The 22794-nt window shown below is 34.8% G+C and overlaps 1 protein-coding gene across 8 annotated transcripts in view; it reads right to left on the reverse strand.

Annotated features, from left to right (window-relative positions):
* Positions 1–432: 432 nt before the first annotated feature.
* The window catches only part of STAG2 (stromal antigen 2), a 130427-nt gene continuing 108065 nt past the window's right edge, over positions 433–22794 (reverse strand). For 6 of the 8 annotated variants that reach the window (XM_027607807.2, XM_027607805.2, XM_027607802.2 and 3 more), the window contains 8 exons: positions 20217–20365; positions 18584–18712; positions 14836–15059; positions 11794–11983; positions 11593–11703; positions 8458–8584; positions 7447–7524; positions 1642–2363 (listed from right to left, as the gene is read on the reverse strand). In XM_027607807.2, the coding sequence (XP_027463608.1) occupies positions 2340–2363; positions 7447–7524; positions 8458–8584; positions 11593–11703; positions 11794–11983; positions 14836–15059; positions 18584–18712; positions 20217–20365 (1032 nt within the window). In that variant the 3' untranslated portion in view covers positions 1642–2339. Of the gene's footprint in view, positions 2364–7446; positions 7525–8457; positions 8585–11592; positions 11704–11793; positions 11984–14835; positions 15060–18583; positions 18713–20216; positions 20366–22794 lie in introns of all 8 variants that reach the window. The other 2 variants (XM_035725493.1, XM_027607808.2) reach the window with 2 other exon arrangements.

The following is a 22794-nucleotide window of genomic DNA, read 5'->3' on the forward strand; positions in this document are numbered from 1 at the left end:
ACACACACACACACGACTCATTCTCTAGCTCAGCACACACTGCTAATCTCCTTAACACTCCTTACACGTTTATTTTGTTTACTCCACTAGATCTACGAGAGAGAAACCTTATCTATCTTGTTCTGGGTTAGATCTCTAACACATGCCTAGCACATAGTAGGTACTCAAATGTATGCTGGATGAATAGAGTATTTAACCTATACCAGATACAAATTGAAGTAATAATGTTGCAGGTTTCTATTTTAAAGTAATAACCTAATTAGGGATTTAGTCTCATTTAAAAATACATATGATTTATTAAAAATATAAAATGGCAATGTTTTCTATAAATTATCCCCACCAAACATGTTAAAAGCTGTGGTAAGAGATATGTTTTCTAAAACATTCATAACCACCCTCCTCCTTTAATTATAAAGGATAAAACATACAACATACTGTAGGTTTATTTTTATTCAAAAAGTTACTGTCTCAAGACATAAATACAAATCAGAAAACAGTACAATTAGGACAATAGAATGTGGAGGACAACAGGTTAGAGTAATATATAAAACATTTTTAGCTGGTTGAAAACAAAGCTGTAAGAACTGCTTTCACAAAGAAGTACTCCTTTCAAGAGTGAGAAAAAAAAAATCAACTTAGGTTTAAAATCATATATACAGTCCTCTCAGCAGTTCTAGTAAATGCAGTGGTGTGAAAAACAACATAGGCAGTACTTTTTTGCACATAACAATTATTTGTAGATGGAAAATCTGTTAGACAAGTCTCGTTCCATTTGTTATTAACCATGGTTTAATAAAACAATTGTATTGTATCAGGATCTTTTAGCTAACCTATGGTTTTTGGCTACCACAGCCCAATGCTTGTTGATTTCTGACTCTAAGAACTGAAAGCCTTTTGGTATTCACCCATCTGAAGATATTCTTGTATTGCAAGCATATTAAGGCATGGAATGATTAAAATAATATACCTCAAGAACTGAGAGACGACTGACAAAAGATAGATATACATGTAATATAAGTTAATATTTTGTTTTAAACGATGTCTAGCTGCCTAAGCCTCGCAAAATGAGTTGATGTCAAAATGGCAAGTAGCCACTTTCTGTTTTAAACTAATTTATTTGTGAAAGGACATAAAATGAAGTTTAAAGCTTAGCTTTCAAAGAATATTATGGGTTATGAATTCTATTATCCCATCTAATTTACATACAGAGGAAATGTACTGTAACCTGTTAGAAGTATCTTTAACCTGAAGACTGCTTGCAAAGACAGATAGATAAAACAATATAAAATACAAATTTAAAAATCATTTTAAAGCATGAACACTCATGCTTTTCTATTTTTAAACATTGTTAAACTTTCAATATATTTCTGAAACCTCATAATTTTAAGTTGGAATTTAAAAGTAAGAAAAAACTAAACAAACTGCGCAATTATAAAATCAGCACCAATTTATATATATATATAATTTTATTTAAAATTTAGATCCCTATTCCCACACTCTAATAAGCTGTATAATTTTTGTTTAGAATTTTTCTGCAAACATACTACAATAAGCTTCTTTTATTTGGAGACAAAATACAGTGGCACTACTGGAAGGAATATCACAACATTACATTTTTATCTTAAAGGACAAGCAAACTTTCAGGGTTGATAATGGGATAAGCATGTTTGAGACTGGTTACCTTCTGGCAGTTCACTGCATCTGGATTATTTCTGAAAAGTATAGAGAAGCTCTTGGATTTTAAAAATATCTTAAAATACATTTTAGATGAAAAAATTGTAAAAGTTCTGCTTATAAGTTTACTTTTCTCCACAATTACAATATTTAAAAGAAAGCTTTGTTGATTGATGTTTTAAGCATTTAAATTTAGAATGCTAAAAACAATTCTATCCTATAATTTCAGGGCAGGGAAATAAATTCATCCTTAACTTTGTTTCTTGGATGTAAACAGAAATCCAGCAGAGGTCATCATTACTTAGTACACCCAGTAAATAAATGTGAGAGGATTCATGTCTGTACCAAATGCCTCTTTAGATTGTTATATTTTCTTTAAAAAAAGCATGAAATAATTGATTCAAAAGCCAACTAACAGCGCATAAATAAAATATTTACTTTCTAAGAAAAACTGTAGCTTATCATCAAATTGTTTACTTGTCCTTTACTTTTTTCAGGCAAACAAAACTGCCCCTCAATGCACTTGATCTTGGTAAGCATAAGCATGTCATATTCTCCTTAGAGAAAAATCTGTACAGATTTTCACTGTATCTACCACACTTTATTTAAAATTTCCTCTTCCACTTAGAAAATGACTTCACCACAGATTTAATTGAGTACTGGTATTAAAACATTGACACCCCAAGAACCTAATGAGAGAGAAGGAAAAAAAAAATCTTGTTAAAATTGTCATTCATTTCTTTGTAACTGTAAATGTTACATTAATATTTGTTAACATGAAGTTTAATAATATGCTAATAAAACCACTCTGAAAAATTCCCCTCCCTTCAGATATATAATTCTAAAATTAAAATTACCATGAATATATAATGAAGTAAGAACATCAGGCCTAATCAAGATGCTACTTACCTCACAAATATAACTAAGAGCAGGGACCATGTATCATTTATATGTTTATACACACCCCTGATGCCTAGATAATGCCCTGAACACAGCTACTCAACATTTGTTGAACGAACAAATGTATGTGCTTCTTGACATATACTTCTGGCACAGGCTCAATGGAAAGAGCTTAAGAATGTCTTGCAAAGTTGGTCATTTGCCCTGTGGAGTGGGTATAGCTTTTAAAAAGGCATTTGAACATGTAGACCAAAAAGATCCAAGAACAATACAAGTATGTAGAAAATTTAGAAAATCTAGCCTGAGTGAATAAAGAGAACTATAAATTTTAAGAAATTAAATAAGTAAGGTGAAATCTGGGCAAAGTAGCTGTTATACTGATGCCTTTTTATACCATTTCAATTGGTAAAAGAAGGATAAAATCGAATTACCTGTCGCTAACTAAAAAAAGTAAAAGCAAATGATGAATGGAGCAACTCCCCTTTGTTCATCAGACAAAAACAAGACATAACTTTTAGCTGTATATACTAAAAGTTAGGCTGTTCAATTAAAATTCCAGCACTTACCATAATTAAATAATATTTTAAAATACTATAATGAGCTAATAAAGAAATAATTTTAAAGCCAGAGGTAATGAGTTAAGATTGGGATTGCGAAGGGCTCTTATTTCTAAATGATGTCTCATTTTAACAAAAGTCACAGAACTCAGGAATTATTCTGATCCGAAGGAAGTGAGTATTTTCAGACCAGGAAACAAGTATCTATCTGATTACTTAATAATTCACTACAAGGAGGCTGCAAAATGTTTGGAATCCCCAGTAATGAGAACAAAGAGGATTAATGTACCCCACTTCTTACCTGTCATTCACCAAAAACCACCACCACTACTCACCCCTTGTTCTCCCCCACCCTCCAATAAAGGTCAGGGTTCTCCCTTTTTGGTTAGAGTCAGAGATCGGATGGTTAGAAAATATTTCCACCAAAGAAGCCTAGATGATGTTTAAAGGTCCCTTCTAGCCATAATACTCTGTAACTCTGGGCAAGGAAAGATCTGATGATGAATGAAAGGATAAAATCTTAGCTGGTAACTCTTAGTGCAGAGTGTGGCATGAAGATGAACTTTTCAGAGTGCCTAACTAGAAATCATGTGAACAGTTTTTTTTTTTGTTTTGGTACAGACTAGGTTATAAGTAGATTCTTCTACTAGAACATAAAATTAGCTCCATTAAACTAAACCCTTCTTTTACCAAGTTTATACTACAGATAATTCTAATATGAGAATCACAACAAAAAAGAATGGCATCAATGACACTCTTTTTGTGCTGACAAGCTACACCTACTTCTGGTGTTAACATTAATAAATGCTTAAGCATATACTTAAAAAGTATAAATAGCAAGCTTTAGTGTGTTGTGGCAATACTGGCCCAGTAGAAGCAGAAAGTGATGATTGGCACAAATAAACCAATATTGTTTCCAGATATAAAACTCACTAAACCATAAATCTAAAATCTTGTGTATATGTAACCCAAAACTGAGCTGCTTAGTTTTTATACCACCACTTCTGAATCATGTGGATATTGTGTTACAAAAGACATATTTAGATTTAGTAATAACTTAAAGCATCTATACTAGGACATTTTGGGTTATTTCACTTAGAATTAGAGAATCTTAGAACTGGGTATAAAAGGATTTAAGTCCCAATTTTGCTATTGTTTTGATGACTCACTTATCACAGATTGAGTAAAAACAGATGTAGGCTATTGTATAAAGGCAAACACAGATTTTTACATTTAAAAATTTCCGTTATTCTATTTCTTAAGTTATTATTGAGACAACAGGAGATGATGTTTGATGTATATTTTAAAATAAACTAGTATTAACTTAAATATACATTAACCTAATAAGTAAATATAAATATACAGACATATATATATGGTCAAAGGGTTCTAAAGATACCCAAACCTTGAAAGATTATTGGGCACTCAGTTATGTGACTGCTGCCATCATGTGGTAATACTATAAAACTACAGGAATAAATGTGTGTGTTCATTTTCCCAATTTTATTTTTTTATTATGTTAATAGTAGAAGCAGCTAAACTACTATCATCTTAGCTATAACATAACATATTCAATAAACAGGAGAATGCCAAAAGATCTATAAATAACAAGTAATTATTAGGTCCCCATCTTTGGCCTCACTCAGATTGTAGTTTTCCCTAAATGTTGTCAAAAATATGGACACAATTTACATTGCTATTTCACTATTTTAGTAATCTGAAGAACACCTTTTTGCAAATCTAGTAAGTGACTAAGGAAACAAATGCCTTAAGTTTTCCTGACTTTAAGTGACCACATGAAAAAATAAAGAGATCTCTAAATGCCCTTAATCAATTTTGACTACAGTTAATCATTTCAATTTCTAAATTACTTTTCTTGGTGTTTCTTGTAAATGAGGTCTGATTTTAGTTCTGGAAAGTACAACAGCAGAGACAGCATGAGATTTTTAAATCAAAAGGAACTCAGATCAAATTACTACTCTGACACTAGAGTTGTAAAACTGAACAAGTCAATGAACCCCTTCTTCAGTCCCAAGTGTGCTTGAGTGTAAAAGTGAGATCCTACCACCTCTCACAAGGTTGCTAAGAGGATCCAACTAAATCATGCCTAGCACAGCATCAGGCATATTAATCTCACAAATACTAGCTTTCATCCCTTTCATTTCAGAGAGATAGTCAAGGTGAACTAGAATACAAACTCCTGGAGGGCAGGGAGAGCATCAAACTCATTTTAGCACTAAATTCCAGCTCAATAAATGGTTGAATTAATGCATTTCATTATATCTGCTTGAAAAAATTTCTTTTACTCCCCACCACAATCACGACCTTCATTTTTTTTTAAACTGGAAGATACATATTCCCAGATTATCAGAGAACCATATACTTCAATATGCATGTGAACTACAGACTTATATGAGTAGGCCTAGCTCACTTATGCTACTGAAAAGTATGGGCTGCAGATCTGAAACATCGACAGCACCTGTTAAGATGCTGAATCTCAGGCCACACTCCAGACCTACTGAAGCAGAATCTACATTTTAATAAGATCTCCAGATGATTCATGGGCACACCAGAGACTGAGAAACACTGATTTAAAGATCTCAGGATGGCTTATCCAAAGATTCCTACACCTGCTGTTCTTTGAAATGGTGTCTTCTGACTCAAATAATAATTTATGGAATAAATAATTAATAGAATATGTTGGTGTGAGTTAGTCTGCCAAAATTTTTCCGAGAACTATCTGAAAGCAGATTATGAGGTGAGGAAGGGCAAGGAGAAAATAGGAGAAATTGGGACATGGGAGGCAGGCCTCAGCCAATGGTCACCCAAGGTAGCAGGTGTTAGGAGGAAGGACCACAAATGGGTAGACACTAAAAAATGAGATGGAAGGGGACTTAACTGGTTTATTCATTTGACAAATAAAACTAAACACCTATTATGCTAGGCAGAACTCAAAATGAATAAAATCAACATTGCCTGGCATTCAGCTTACTGACCGAAATGTAATATCCTATTTCACTACACAGATCTGATAATTATCAAAATAAAAATGTACACAATGTGTTATGAGAGCCAAGAATAAAGCATCTATCTGGAAGGGTCAGCAAAAACTTCACAGGGAGTGTCAGTACTATTAAAGGATGAATTCACCAGGAGGAAAAGGAAAGGGACAATTCTGGCAGAGAGAAAAGCTAATACAGAGTGATGGTGTCATGAAAGAGTTTAGTGTGTCTGAGAGGAACTATAAGACTTGGCATGGATGGAGAGCAGGATACATGTAAGGAAAAAGCCAAGGTTAAGTGGCAAAGGAACAAGAACACAAAAGTCTTTGTTCACCACGCTGAGAATCCAAAGTTTTTTCTTTATGGTAATGGGAGAAAAAAATCAATGAAAGACCTAAAACTATGAGGGAGAGAACCAGATTTGCATATTTTTTTAAAGATTTTATTTATTTGAGAGAGAAAGAAGGAGAGAGGGAGAGAGAGAGAGAGCGCACGCACATGAGAGGGGGGAGAGTCAGAGGGAGAAGCAGAGTCCCCACTGAGCAGGGAGCCCGATGTGGGACTCGATCCTGGGACTCCAGGATCATGACCTGAGCTGAAGGCAGCCGCTTAACCGACCGAGCCACCCAGGCGCCCCCAGATTTGCATTTTAGAAAGATGACCCCAAAAGAGCTTTAAAGGAGTGCTGTGGCAGTGAGATCAGTCTGACAAATAAGACTAAATGCCTATTATGCTAGGTAGAACTCAAAATGAATAAAATCATCACTGCCTGGCTACTGCAATAGGCCAAGTAAAAACTGAAGGCGATTTGTACCAAGGTATCGTCAGGAACAATATGGCAGTGGGGACAGACAGGAGAGGTGCTTAAACAGAACTGACAATACCTAATAATAACCAGTAATCTCAATTACCTTCTCTTTATTATGAAACTTTTATTCAAGTTCTATTTTTTATCATGTCTTCATATTATGATTTCTCCTTCATCCTATCCATCCATAAATGCCAAGGAAATCTTTCTGAAACACAATTCTGATCATGCCACTCCCTCAAACTTAAACCTACAGGAAAAGTCCAAATTCCCTAACATAACACTAAAGTCCCAGTTGGCCAGGGATTCAAAGGCACTTTTAATCTGTTACCACCACTGAATCACTCCTCCCCTCCTCCTGAAATCCCTCCTGCCTGCCTCTTTTTCTCCTGTCGAATTGTTTTTATCCATTCTCAAAGTGCTGTCCCAGCTCTTCAATCTCAAGTTTAGGGATTGCCTGTACTTTTGATTTTGCAATCCTGGGGTACATTTAAATTGAACGTACTGATTCATCCATAATTGAAGCTGGATCAAAGAAATCAGGTTTCAGTTCTGTTCTTTCTCGTCTGTTCTTTGATGGTGGCTAAGGAAAAAAAAAAGGGAAGGGAGTTAACAATCGTTATATCTATAACCCAGAGAGCAGCTGAAAATATTAAAATTACTGTTAAGTGTTCATATAGCATATGTAACTGCAAGTGTACCTTACAATATTTTAAATACTGTATGTTCAAACTACAGAATGCATAAAAATACAAAAGCAAAATCATTCACAGAAAATTATTCTGAAAGATGAAAACTAGAAAATTCATTTTTGTTTTACTTTAAAGATGCCAGTCTCATTTTCCTTTAAAGGTGCCAAATTACACTATTCTGAAGATAAGCCATATTTAATTATTTCTTCCTTTTAAGGAGAATACGGCACGGTACACTAAGAAGTAGAATCAGAAGACCCAGCTTATAGTAAGTCTCAGCTTTACTGCTTCTTAGTTTTATCTCCTTGGACATGCTAATTGTCTTAAGTTTCACTATCCTCAATCCTCCCAACCTACCTCACAAAGCTGAATGATACATGTGGCAAGATGAAATACGGAGAAGCATTTTATGTATGGTAAAGCCCTATTCATATATATATATATATATATATATATATATGATATTTAATATAGAAATTTGTCTCAATAGGGTAGTATCAAGTTACTAATGTATTGTTTTGATAATGGCAAATAAATGGAAAACAAGGTGGATATGACACCAGGTATAATAGTAAGCAAAACGTATTCTTTAAATTGATATATTCCTAAATTAATCTTAAAATTTACCATCTTAAACTAAGAGTTAACACCCTCTTCAACCTCACCCTCTCCTCAATCCCTTCCCATAGACCAAAATACCTGGCAACTATTTTATTTAATCTTTTTTGCAAAACTTACTTTTCACGGCAGGTTATTTCCTCAAATTCCAACTTAATTTCCAAAGGATCTTCAATGAAAATCTGACAGAAATTACTGTTTCTTACCAAGTCTATATCCATGGTGTCGAAATCCATTCCTTCGTTAAGATCTTCAATCCTCCCTTCTGAGGACATCATAACATCTTCAACAATTGGCTCTTCATCATCTTCCATTAGGCTTGTACCACGCCGACTAGAGAAATATAAAACAAAAGTCAAGATCTGAACCAATGCTGGGACTATTAATATACTGGCAGCAACTATGCAGCTCTCTATACTGAAGTGTAATGGAAAATGATGAAATTAAAGGTCAGGGAAAATGATTAGGCATTGATCATGTCATCAATGATGTCAAAACCCCAATGTTCACTTGTCTAAAAATGCTAAGGAGTTGTTTATTCTACATTACTTCAATACATTTAGCTTGATAGTTCTCATACCCCATATAAAAGTTCAATGAGAATATCCCACATGGGAACAGACGAGATACCTCAAATCCTTTTTGAAAGTAGGCAGGGTACAAATTAATAAACAAATATAAAACAGAGACCAAAGAAATGACATTTTCAGAATATATATATTTTCACTAATATGTATTAGTTTTACCCATCGTTCACTCATTCACACTCAGTACCTAATTTATACCAGGCACTCACTCACTCATTCATTCACACAGTGCCTACTATGTGCCAGGCTTCTTTTATGTCCTATGGATGCAAAAAAAAAAAAAAAAAGATAAATAAGACAGGGTTCCTGCCCTCAAGGAGCTCACAATCTATTATGGGAAAACAGAGATAATTAATTTTAACAAAATGTGACAAATATCACAAGAGAAGTATGTATCAAAGTGCTATAAAAATTACTGAAAGAAGAGACTAATTCTGCTTCAGGAAGAAATGAGCAACATTTATGCTGAAACTTGGATTCTGTGTCCTATGAAACTCAAAACTAAGACATATGTAGAAAAGTAAAATAAAAACTTAAGACCAAAAATTCTATATGTTATCACATAATTATAAGGTATAAACTCAAACTTCAAGTTCACAAATTAGCCCAAGAAGTCAACATAATAGTGAAATTGAAGGTGACTAGTTGCCCAGTTTGGCCAATATTGCCTTCTTCTCTCATTCATTTAACAATTCCCACCACTACCAAAATAAATTATTTACTTAAAATTTACACAACACTACGTTGAGTTTTAAAAAATAATATAAAGATAGCAAGACACGATGTTTAATCCAGGTTACCTGGACAAATATGGTGACAATGGTCCCTATTTTCTAAGAGTTCTGGACAGTAAATGATAATTTTACTATATTTGGTAGGGGCAACTATGAAGGAAGTATATGTGTGCTTTGTGGGCAATGTTACAGAAAACCTGAAATCCATTCTGTATCTCATTTGGAGTAGAAGATATGTGTGATATAAACTATAAAAATACAAAGAGGTAACTTGGAAGTATTTTCAGTTATAGAGCAGATACCATTACAAAAATATCATTGTAAAACAAAAATATTGTAAAGTGTCAGGCAACAGACCACTTATAGCACAACAACCAAAAGAATCTTATGGTAATAATTATTTAAATAGGATAATCTCTTATAGTCACCTGGGGAAGTTTATCCCTAATGGGAATTAAACTACAAACAAAAGAATAATGATAAATGGTACTGAGTAATGAGATGCTATGGAAGATCTTAGGGACTGGCAGAAAATTTTCAGGGGAGAGATAAGGCCCAAATGACTATACGATAGAATTCCAGAATGGTTGAACTGGTGACTGGTTGGAAGCTAAGAAATTAGCTGGTTGAATTCGGCATGAAATAAGGATATATTACAGGGAATGTGGTCACAGAAACAGAGAAGAGGGAGCAGAACCAAGTCATGGTATAGATGATGACCGTATCAGACAAGTTAGGATCAGAATCTACACATGTAATAGAGTTTGTAAGACCAGTAGAGAAATAACTAAAGCAAATTTTAATAGATTACCATGCATGTGGTAAATGATCATTTCTTAAGAAAAACAGGTGAAATTTTTCTCATCATTTAAAAATCAACAAAATGAAACATAAATTTTAAAAAGGTAACAATTACTATCTCCCAGTATTAAAACATATGCCACATTATGTTACAAATACAAAGCTTTCAAACTCAAAACTAAAATCATCAGAATATGTTCCCTTTTTTGTACCAATCATCTAAAAGACTGCTTTTCTGCCATCTCTTCTAGAGCCAAAGCTAATAAAGATTCATAAAAGTCTCATACAGATTCCAGTAAAAAAAAAAAACACAAAGTATTTAAAAGTTAAACTACAATTTTTTGCATTGGACATTTATTCATTCAATGAACATTTAACTTAGCACTTTTTATGTGCCAAGCACCAACAGGCAATGAAGTGGTCCCTGCCCTTGAGGAGCTCACAGTCTAGAGAAAGGGACAAATTCATAAACAAATAATTACAATACAATGTGGTAAGTGCTATAAAAATATGAATATACACAGTGTTAATGGGAGCATAGATGACCACAGCTTCACTTAAGGTGACACCTGAGCTTATTCTTTTACAATGATTTTACCAGTTGCCAAGAAATGCGGGATAGGATACTAAAATGTAGGCAGGGGGCCATATTCTGAAAGATCTTGCATGCCATGAGCTAAGGAGTTTGGACTTTATCCTGTAGGCAATGGGAAGCCATGGGAAGGTTTAAGTCAAAAAGTTAACATGACCAGATCTTTATTCTACAATAGTCACTTGTGATGGCAGTGTGAATGATGAAGTGGTGGTGGGGAGTGAGGGGAGGAGTTTGGTGAGAGGATAAATGGGAGATTTGAGGGAAGAAAACAAGTTAGAAAGTGAATACAATGGTTCAGATGAGGGATGAGGGCCTGAACTAAGCTAGGGAATCAATTAAGATGTAACAAAACTGGATTTTTTGCTATAATTCTGTGTACCAAAATAAACAAGGATTCAAATTTAAACTTTTCCAACAGATCAACCTAAGATTGGTCCTTTAGCTAACTAGTGAGTATTTATCTTTGCAAGTTTTCTTCTGTTGGAAAGACCAAATTTTAGTTCCTTGATTATTTCAGCTTACTCTAGAGAGTCTGCTGAAATTTTTAGGCAAGGCACACATCAAAATATGTTAAAATGAATTAGTGAACTTCCTAGACTCAGACAATAAGGCACTCTCACTTACATGGCATGCTGAAGATTAGTTCGCAGTTTAACATAGCTCATTGCTGCTCTCTCCTGCTGTTGCCTTGCTTCCTCGTGTTGTCTTTGAGCTAACATCCATGTTACCTGCGTGCTTCAAGGAGAATTTTATTCTTCTTTTAACTTAACTTTTTTCTATGTAATTAATAAAGTTATAGTATAGAAAATGATCAAATGTACTTACTTATAATCAAGAGGAGTTTGATGATGTTCAGTCTGCATTGGATAGACACTCATGAAGCTATCCTCAGGTCGTAATCTTTTGGGCTCTCTCATAATCGTTGAGGTGAGTTGTGGTGTCTGCATCATAACTGGGGTGTGCAGTGTTTGTTCTCTGCTTAACCACATACTGTCACTACTACTGCTTTCTTCAGCTAAAAGAGAAAATTAATAGCAATAAAGTTCAGTCACTAATTTTGACTAACCAAATGTCTACTAAAACCTGTTCGGGTCAACGAACATCTGGTTGCTTTCCACATGCTAGTGCTTGAAACAGGGGGATACCAAGATATGTAAGGTGCAATCCCTGTCCTTGGAGACAAAGAAAATACAGGAAATGACAACACAGTGTGGTAGTACTACAAGAGAGGGCAGCACAGGTGGAATGGGAGCAATGAAAAGGATTAGAGCAAACTACCCAAAAGTGACTTCTAATTAGAGTAGATACTGGGTAAAACCGTGACATTCTTCAGGCAGAGGGAAGAACACAAGCAAAAACACTGAGGCACGAAACCACAGTGACTGAACCATACTAATCTGCTGATATTCCGCAGTTTCTGACCTGCAAAAATGGCAATTTCATAATGTTCAAACTAAGAGTATGATACTCCTAGGGTAAGCAGCAAAAGGTAAGGCTAAATAAAGAGACAGGAATCAATTTACAGAAAGTCTTACAAGCTGTGCTAAGGTGACCAGAACTTCTGCCGAAGGTTTTATGGAAGAGAAGAAATGTGAAAGTTACATGTTCTAGTCAAGGTATGAGGTGGCAGTGTGGCAGGTGGACTGAAGAACATGAAGACTAGTGAGCAAACAGGCCAGTTAGGAGGCTAACTGTATAGCTCAGGTGAGTGAGAGGTGGGAACAGGAATGAATATAATGGAGGAATGATTCCTAGTGTATCGGATGCTCACCAACTCCAAGGGAGCACAAATCCATATACGTATTAAGCACTGGACCAAAAACACCAGATTTCATACCTGCAAAAGCTATTTGTTTTCAAAACTGCAGATGCTGCCATGATTAATAAAAGACAAATTCACATGCAAGTGTTACTGAATTCATAGTAATTTTTTTTTTAAAGATTTTATTTATTTACTTAAGAGAGAGAGAAAGAGACACAGCGAGAGAGGCAACACAAGCAGGGGAAAGCGGGAGAGGGAGAAGCAGGCTTCCTGCGGAGCAGGGAGCCTGATGCGGGGCTCGATCCCAGGACCCTGGGACCATGACCTGAGCCGAAGGCGGACGCTTAACGACTGAGCCACCCAGGCGCCCCATAGTAATTTCTTTAAAACCACTGATTTGGGAGGTGAAATTGATAGCACTTGATGACTGACTGAGTATGAGTTTGCAGGAAAACTATTTTATTAGAAGATTACACATGTGCACACAGATGTGTTTTTAAGAAAAGAGAGGAAAGGAAAATGTACTAGTAGCTAATGCCCTAGTAACAGAGAGATTAGACATAAATTACATCAGCCCTTAAGTTCTACTGTGTTTAGGCTCCAATTCTGCCTTCAAAATTGCCCTGACCTGGCCAATCTATCAGCAGTCATCCTTCCTTCTTCTAACTTACTAACGCCCCAATTTCTATGGCTTTCTCCAAAAACCTAAACAAAGAGTATGGACTCTTTCTGTAAAAGCTGAGCTATCTGGTTTGATAATCTATCTTCAAGATGTTATATCAATACCAATTCATTTGTTCTCCATGTAGTCTAAGGAAAAGGAGAAATTTGATGGCCCAGCATAAATCTGTAACAATTAATTATTTGTTCAGATGAGAAAAGCTTAACAGTGATGTGCAGGAAACATCATCTCTTAATCAGGTAACTTTTCAACTTAAATTTAAGGTTGTACCAGTTATGTTTATGCATTTATATCATTGGACAAAAGATAAAACCATTCATCCATGGGACAATCAAGTATTGGACACTATATACCTGATGATGGCTGAAGAATTACGTGGCAATTAGAAAATAAGGCCCCCAGATCTTTGACACTCCTCACATTAAGAGGTGGAGGATTATGTCCCAAGCTGGGCCCTGACTGCCTGGTCAAGAGAATATGGTGGAAATTATGCTGTGCCAGTTTCTGGCCTTAAAAACCTCGCAGCTTCTACTTCCTGTCTCTTCAGACACTTGCTCTTGGAGCCCAGTCACATGCTGTGAGAAAGCGAAAAGCCACATGGAGAGGTCACCTGTAGGTGTTCTGGCAGACAATCCAGCTAAAGCCCAAGGTGATAGCTAGCACCACATAAGTAAAGGTGCCTCCATATGATTCATCACCAGCCTTTGAGTGTTCCTAGCTGAGGCATCAGACATCATGTCCCTGAGATGATGTCCTACGTTTTGGGGTAGTCTGTTATTCAGCAATAACTGGAACAAATTTTGGCAACTATGCTAATTTGTTTAAAGGTTCCAAAGGAGAGTGAAAGAGTCCCCAGGCTCATTACGAACCAACCCTACAGTGCTAGGAGTTCAAGAGATTCAAACGTCATATTGCATTCCTACTTGTAGGATTACACACAGAAATCTTTATCTCTATCAAGTTCTTCATGATAAATGACCTCTTCACAGAAATTCAAAAGTCAGAAACTCCTGAATCCGTTGCTCCACACTTAAACTAGATAATCTGATCTCTTAAGTAACAATTAGCTCTATAATGCTGAGTCCATATCCCTATACATATACAGTATGGCATAGTGATTAAAAAGCAGAGGTTCCAGAGTGAGACTGCCTAGCCACTGAACAGCTGTGTGACCTTATGTAAGTTACTTAACCTCTCTGTGCTGGTTGTCTCATCTGAAAAATGAGGATGTACCTGAAGAGTTAGGAGAACTGAGTTTATGTATATAAAATGCTTAAAACACTAAACTTACACATAAGTGGACACACTGCACAAGATATTATTTAATAACACAGATCTCAAATTTAAAACTAAGGTGAACCTAATGACAATTCAGATGATAAACATAAGAGGTAAATATAAAGAGAATGAACTATGTTCTTACTGAGTGCAAGTTGCATGCCTTCAACTACTTTCCGTTTTCCTGTAGATGGTTTTGATTTTTTACTCCGCACAGTTGACCCCCGACTGCTGATTCCACTAATGACTGACATGGTATCATCATCACCACCAGCTAGCAAAGAATTTCGGTAAGACATCAGAGGAAGCCACACATCTTCTCTTCGGAGTGACATCTGAAAGGTCATGAACTTTTCCAAGTAAACATACCTTAAAAAGAAGTAGAAACCATTAGCTCTGATACATAAAACTACCATAGCTTTTTTTCCTCCTTTTTATTCATTCCTCCTAATAATCTTAATGCTCACATACCATATGGAACATTCAATGATTTTATTAGAATTAAACAAAGAGCATACAGTAACAACTAAAGGATGTTAGTGTTTTCTTTCCTAATATGTCTCTGTTCTATCCTAACTTTACAGTCTTCTGTTAGAAGAACAAACCCAAGTCATTATTTCTGCACAAAGAGGATTGATTTAAAATCACGCAATTTGGGTTCTAGTACCAGTTCCACCAATCCCTAGCTGTATCAGCATGGGCACATTACTTCACAATTCAATCTCAGCTTCATCACTGACGAGCAATTTTTTATCTGTCAAGATTCTTCATTAAATGAAACAATCCAGATCATTTCAGCTTAGTATTTGTCGAGCATCCACTATGTCACTATGTCCCTGGCACTGGGGATTGGTACAAAAATGAGTAAGATATGGCCTCTATCTGCAAAAAAGTTTCAGCCTGATGGAAGTCATACATTTACCCTTGGATGCAAGTATCACAAGGATTCTATGGCTTATATGTAATATAGCAATCAAAATTCAACTAACATTTGTGAGACTATGTGTTAGGCATTTTTCTCTTGGGATCTTTATTCTTATAATCCTGTGAGGGAGCTATTTTCCTTGTTTGACAGATGAGGAAGCAAAAGGTAAGAATGAGAAAGTAATATAACCATGATTCAAATCCCAGGTTTTTGACACTAAGAGTTCAGTGCTTTATTGTCCAAATTATGCTTCAAATACATGAACACAATTTTTGTCAGCTAACTATAAAAAGTACAACCCAAATAATCTGCTGTCATAATAATGACTAATTCTAATCAATTCAGAATCACCAGTTTTGAACACCATTAAAGAGAAAGGATAGGAGGAATTAGCTATAAAGATACTGCTTGGTGTTAGCTCAGTATTTCTTAATTTTATTTCAGCTATACACAGTAGTACAGTACTCCTCAAAGTGTGGACTATGAACTGGCTGTCAGTCTAAAAACTGTTACCAATCTGTGACAAGATATGGAGCTTGAGCCAAATTGTACTCACTGGTAGAAAGATTTACAAATACGTACCTACCACACAGCTTAACTGAACATTTCAGATAAGGAGCCCTCCCTGATGCTATTTCCCTTTGTCCTCTTCCCTGCCACAAAGGCTACTACTAACCTAAACTTACATCCCGACACATACTTTTATATTTTTAATATATTTTTTTCTCAAGTTTTGATTTAAATTCCAGTTACTTAACACACAGTGTAACATTAGTTTCAGGTTTAGCATTTAGGGATTCAACGCTTCCATACAACACCCAGTGCTTATCACAACTAGTGCCCTCCTTAGACCCATCACCTATTTAACCCATCTCCTCACCCACCTCCCCCTCAAATAACTATCAGTTTGTTCTCTATAGTTAAGAGTCTGTTTTTTGGTTTGCCTTTGTTTCCCCCTATATTTGTTTTGTTTCTTAAATTCCACATGAGTGAAATCATAATATACTTTTAATATATATTTGTCTGTAAACATTATAGAATAGTTTTATACTTTGCTTTTTGTACTGAACATTATGTTTTAAAAATCTAACCATTTTTGGAAGAGTGGCATCAGCTAATATTATGGTGTTAATCATTTGCCAATACAGAAGTATATTAAGTCAACATGTTGTACACCTTAAAATTACACAATGTTATATGTCAGCTATATTCAGTAAACTTAGGGAAAAACTTTTAAAGATGAATGAGATCTGAGAATACAACATGATTATAATTGATGGATGATGCTGTATTATTATAACACAGTATAACTGAAATTTGCTAAAAGAGAACTTAAGTGTTCTCAAAAAAAAAACAAAAACAAAAACAAAAAAACCCAGGGTAAATATCTGAAGTTTTGAATGTGTTAATTAACTTGACCAGGGGGATCCTCTCACAATATATACATATATGAAATCATGTTGTACACTTTAAATATATTACAATTTTATTTGTCAATTATACAATAAAGCTGGACAAAATTTTTGAAGATTTTAAAAACAGAATAATCAATTCGGGTGTGTGAATCTTATTTCAATCTCAATTCAATCAAACAAGCTGTAGAAATAAAAGTCATTTATGACATGAGACTACCAGAAATTTGAAGAATGACTGGATGTTTAATAAAATTAAAGAATTATATTTACTTTGAAAAAAATCTAAACATTTTGACTGCTTATGATATTCTACTGTATAAAAATCTACTGATCTCATTTTCTAATTGATAGATGTTAAGTTGTTTTGAGCTTTCCTCTATCCAAACAATGCAATGGTCAAATTCTTTTATGGTTCTCCATGTACACACATGTAAGAGTTTCTCTAGGGTATCTACCTATGAATAGAATTACTGGATCATGAGATAGGGAGAATCTTAAATTTTACTAGACATTGCCAAATAGCTCCACAAAGTGATCTTACACCAATTTGCAGTCACCAACAATGTATAAAAGTTTCTTGCTCCACATCTTTGGCAATACTTCAGACTATCAAGACTTCTTAATTTTTGCTAATCTGCTAGGCGATAAATGGTTTTTCATTATTTCAATTTGTATTTCTCTGATTAACAGTGTTAATGTAATTCTTAATTGGCATAAATTTATATAAAATGCACAGCACATAAGAGTACAGCTGGATCATTTTGCAAATAAATGCAGTCATGTAACCCACACATCTATTAAGATAAAGAACATTCCTACAAAGTACCTTACGTTCCTTTTCCCATTCATATCCACAACCCTAATCCACTATTGTGATTTCTATCACCAGGGATTAGTTTTGTCTGCTTTAGAATTTCATGTAAAATGTATACTGTCTTTAAATGCAAAATACTGGTAGACTTTCAGAAGAGGTACATATACTATGAGTTATTCATATTCCTCTGCCCTTTTATACCTCAAAGAGGGCAGTGAATTTTGAGAATTTAATTCCATTAGTTGGGCTCTCTTAGAACATAAGTCACCATTTTAGGAGACTACACTAGAAAAGTGTTCTAAACTGGTCTGTTAGGATAGGACCAGTAGTTAAAGCAAAAAAGATAAAAAGGAAACCTACTTTCCAGTGTAGTCACAGCTCAGCACATAGACTAAGATGCTCCTGGATGAATTACCAATATTATTGTCTGTTAAATGTTCCCTCCTTTGTTAGACTAAGTGAAGAATGCAGATGAGGATACATAAAGCATTCAAGTTACACCTCTAAAGCCACAACTACACTGGGTGGGGAACACACAGAATTAAAATGGAGTATTATGCATAAAACATAGTTATAATCCCTAAATTACAAATTTTCTGAAGTATAAAGTTTTTTGTGCATTAATGTAATCCTAAATTCTAATCTGTGTGTGTGCCAAAAGGAGAAAAATCAAGTGTAACAATTCACCTTTAAGAATTTCAAAACAAAATGAAATAGAATATTTTTAGCAAATACATACACCGTTCTTTTGTCTTGTCGGAGTAGTTTAGAAGAAAATTCACTCAGAATATCAAGAAATGCCAAATTTAAAGGTGGATGGCTCTCTCCTTGTGGGTTAGGCTCTTTAAAAGCAAATTCTATGCCATCCCTGCAACAACAACAAGAGACAAACATTTAAGGGACTACAATACAAATTTGATAACTTAGAAAGGAAATTTCTCTCTCTAGTTTTGTTCCACTACTAAGATGTTTCCTCGGCCATGCATTTAATCTGAGGAATAAAGAGAATAAGGAGGCTATAGTGTGAGAATGAGTAATTATTATCTACAGTTTATGTCACTGTTACTTTAAAACAAAACAAAACACACACAGGTACACACATACACACAGCTAGCCTTTACTTTGAATGTGGTTTGGTGTACCTACATTCCTTCCTTGGTTCTCTTCTCCATAGAAAATAGCCCAAATTCTCTCATGTAATGATCAATACATTTTCATTATTTTTCAAGACATAAAGGAGACCTATTATAATATATAGAACTTAAAAATAATTATTAAAAACTATTTGTAGTGACCCATTTAAGAGTAAATTTAAAAATTAAACTTCACTCAGGGCCTATTTTAACTATATTTACCTAATAATAAATACCTCTAATCAAGACAACAACCCAACATTATATTCTTATACTGCATCAAAAATGTAACTGTGTAAAAAACAATCCAGATGAAATTGGGTAGTAAAGAAGGCAGGCTACTACATGAAAAAAATAATATACTACCTTCTCAAAATAATCACTGATCACTACATGTGTGGTCCTTAAATATTACCTACTATTATCATCCAATGTATTATTAAGAGGCATAAAAAGGAATTTGAGACTTTTAGAGCAAAGCGAAAGGAGAGAGTGAATTAAAGCTGGAGAAGGTATGGGACTAACTTAAAGAGCAGAAAAATACCTGTAGGGAGACATTTAACATTTTTATAACTAAGTAAGGAGTAAAAGAGATACAAATCAAACAGAGAACTTCCATAAAACAGAGTCCAAGCCTCCTCATTTTCCCAGAGGCTAGGCTCTTCATCCAGAATTAAGAAATAAAGGGTATTACTATCCACGTGTTGATGTTAAAACTCTAAAATACAATCATATTTGAAAATATGATTGAGCACTAAATTACATGTCCAAAACAAAATCAGATTATTTCCAATTTTAATAAGGCAAAGAATATATGCAGACAGCAAGAAGGCTGTGGCTCAAAACAAGGGAAAAGGTCACTACAAAATAGAAAACAGAATCAGAAAGAGAAAAATTGAATCAAATCTCAAAAATTTCTCTACCTAGCAGTGAGATAATAAAAGCTGTTAAAAGAGATTTTATAATACCTGATGAATATGTGTTGCTTTTCTTCACATAATTTATAAAGATTTTGTATTGTTTTAATTAAAGCAAAGACTTTCTAACAGAAGTTTTAGTCCCAACACGTGTTAATGGAGATAGCATTATTACTGGTTCTCAAGAAAGGAGATATGCCACAGATTTGAAAAAAAATTAATAAAGCATTAATTGAGTTTGGTTATTCTAAACAAAAGAGGTAAATACAAAAAAATTTCATGATTAAAAAAAGGAGAGCTGAATAAAATATTTGGAGATTACTTGTGTAGCATAGCAATGGCCTCTCTTGTTTTCAACTGATCGAGTCCAAAAGTTAATGCAAAACGTCGAGCAAGCTCTTTTATGCCGCTAAATGTTGAGGATGATCTATCAAAATTATAGCCGTTTTCTTGTATCATTTCATTAAAAAGCTGTTTGGAAAGAAAGAAAGCACATTAAAGTTTTGTTATAATTATAGATTACTAACATCTTTTAAGATCCCATATTCTCTATTTAAAATATACTAGATGCTCATAAATGAGGCACTGTATTTTATGCTAAAACATGGATTTTTAAAAACATGATACAAATAAACAAAAATATAAGTACTTCACATATTCAGACCAGAGGTAGTTACAGACATTAGAAACTCTTAAGGTTATGGCATAATTCTATTCTGCTGGTGTTAACTGGATATTAAAACAGCATATAAAAATATAAAGAAAAAGGAAACCCACTCAATTATTAGGCAACTATGCTGTTACTTTACATTTACATGATGCATCTTCACATCAAAAATTCGTAAGCAAGCACAACAAAATACAATTTTTCAACTACCAAATGGCCAAAGTTTTTAACAGATAATGGCTACTACTGATAAGAATATTATGCAATGAGCACTCTGACCTGCTAGAAACATAAACTGAGATAACCTTTCTATAGAGGAATCTGTATTGAAAGCTGTAAAATTTTGATGTCCTTTGACTAAGCAATTCTAATTATTGGCCTTTATTCAAAGGAATAATATTTGTGCATGATACATCGGTACAAAACTGTCTTAGTGGTATTTGTAATGGCAAGGATTGTAAAAGACCTCAACATTAAGCAAGAAGAGATCTTGGGGCTCCTGGGTGGCTCAGTTGTTAAGCATCTGCCTTCGGCTCAGGTCATGATCCCAGGGTCCTGGGATCAAGCCCCGCATTGGGCTCCCTGCACAGCAAGAGGCCTGCTTCTCCCTCTCTCACCTCCCCGGCTTGTGTTCCCTCTCTAGCTGTCTTTCTCTCTGTCAAAATAAATAAAATCTTAAAAAAAAAAAAAAAACCACGAAGAGATCTTGGTTAAATTATGGTCCCTGTATAAAACACAGTACTATATACAGTCATTAAAAATGCTCAGGAGGGGCGCCTGGGTGGCTCAGTCATTAAGCGTCTGCCTTTGGCTCAGGTCATGATCCCAGGGCCCTGGGATAGAGCCCCAAAATGGGCTCCCTGCTCAGCAGGAAGCCTGCTTCTCCCTCTCCCCTACTTGTGTTCCCTCTCTCTCAAAAAAAATCTTTAAATAAATAAATATGCTCAGGAAAGTATTTAATGGCATGAAAGCATTATGGTTTTATTAACATGAAAAATTCAGGCTTGGAAAATAGAATGCCCAATATGGTTTAGTTTTTATAAAACTTAAGATTTCATATAGGCATAAAAAGACTAAGAAGGCTATTAAAAACTAAAAACGTATTTGTTAAGTGAAAAACAAAGGTAAGTTGTATTTTTTCTAGTTCATATATTTTCTAAAATCTCTACAGTGAGCAGCTATTATTTTATAGGAAAAGTTACTTAAATGTTACCTTTCAAAACCTTTTAAATTCTATTAATTTTAATAAAGAATATCCAAATATGCAAATGGGACTAAGAAATTTAACACCTAGATTTTATTTTATTAAAGATTTTTATTTATTCATCTGCGACACAGAGATACAGATTGAGAGAGAGAGAGAATGAGCAGTGTGAGAGGGAGAGGGAGAAGCAGGCTCCCCGCTGAGCCAGGAGCCAGACGCGGACGCAGGGCTCGATCCCAAGACCCTGGGATCATGACCTGAGCCGAAGGCAGAGGCTTAAACATCTGAGCCACCCAGGCGCCCCAACACCTAGATTTCTTAAAAGCAAGAAAACTTATGAAATTGAAACAGGTTAGGTTATATTCTGCGTGCATTTGGTCTCCAGAGACAAAAGTATACTAAGCATATGATTTTTATCCAATTAAACCTACCTCACCATTGTCAAAATGAAAATGAGTTTTGCAGTTTGATTATAAGATTGAAAAATGCTCATTAAAATAAATATGAAAATGAGAAAAAAGTAAAATTCACTTGATACCTACCAGAGCAAGTTAATCACAGCTAAAATTTTGGTGATTATTTTTCCAGATAGATATACAGATGAGTACAATTTTATAGGGATCTGTACTATAATCTTTTAAATTTTTTTTTTAAAGATTTTATTTATTTATTTGGCAGAGAGGAGACACAGCGAGAGAGGGAACACAGCAGGGGGAGTGGGAGAGGGAGAAGCAGGCTTCCCGCCGAGCAGGGAGCCCGATGCGGGGCTCAATCCCAGGACCCTGGGATCATGACCTGAGCCAAAGGCAGACGCTTAATGACTGAGCCACCCAGGCACCCCTAATCTTTTAAATTTTATTCTCAAACTATGTATTTGGATCTTTACATATTAGTGAATACAGATCTACACTAATTTTAAGTGCTACACAATAACCACTGCAGAGATGCACTACACAATATATTCATCTAATATCCTCTTCATGGGCATTTGGATTATTTCTAATTTCTTGCTATTATAAACACTGTTGC

This window comes from Zalophus californianus, chromosome X, assembly GCF_009762305.2.
Source record: "Zalophus californianus isolate mZalCal1 chromosome X, mZalCal1.pri.v2, whole genome shotgun sequence".
Taxonomy (NCBI): Eukaryota; Metazoa; Chordata; class Mammalia; order Carnivora; family Otariidae; genus Zalophus; species Zalophus californianus.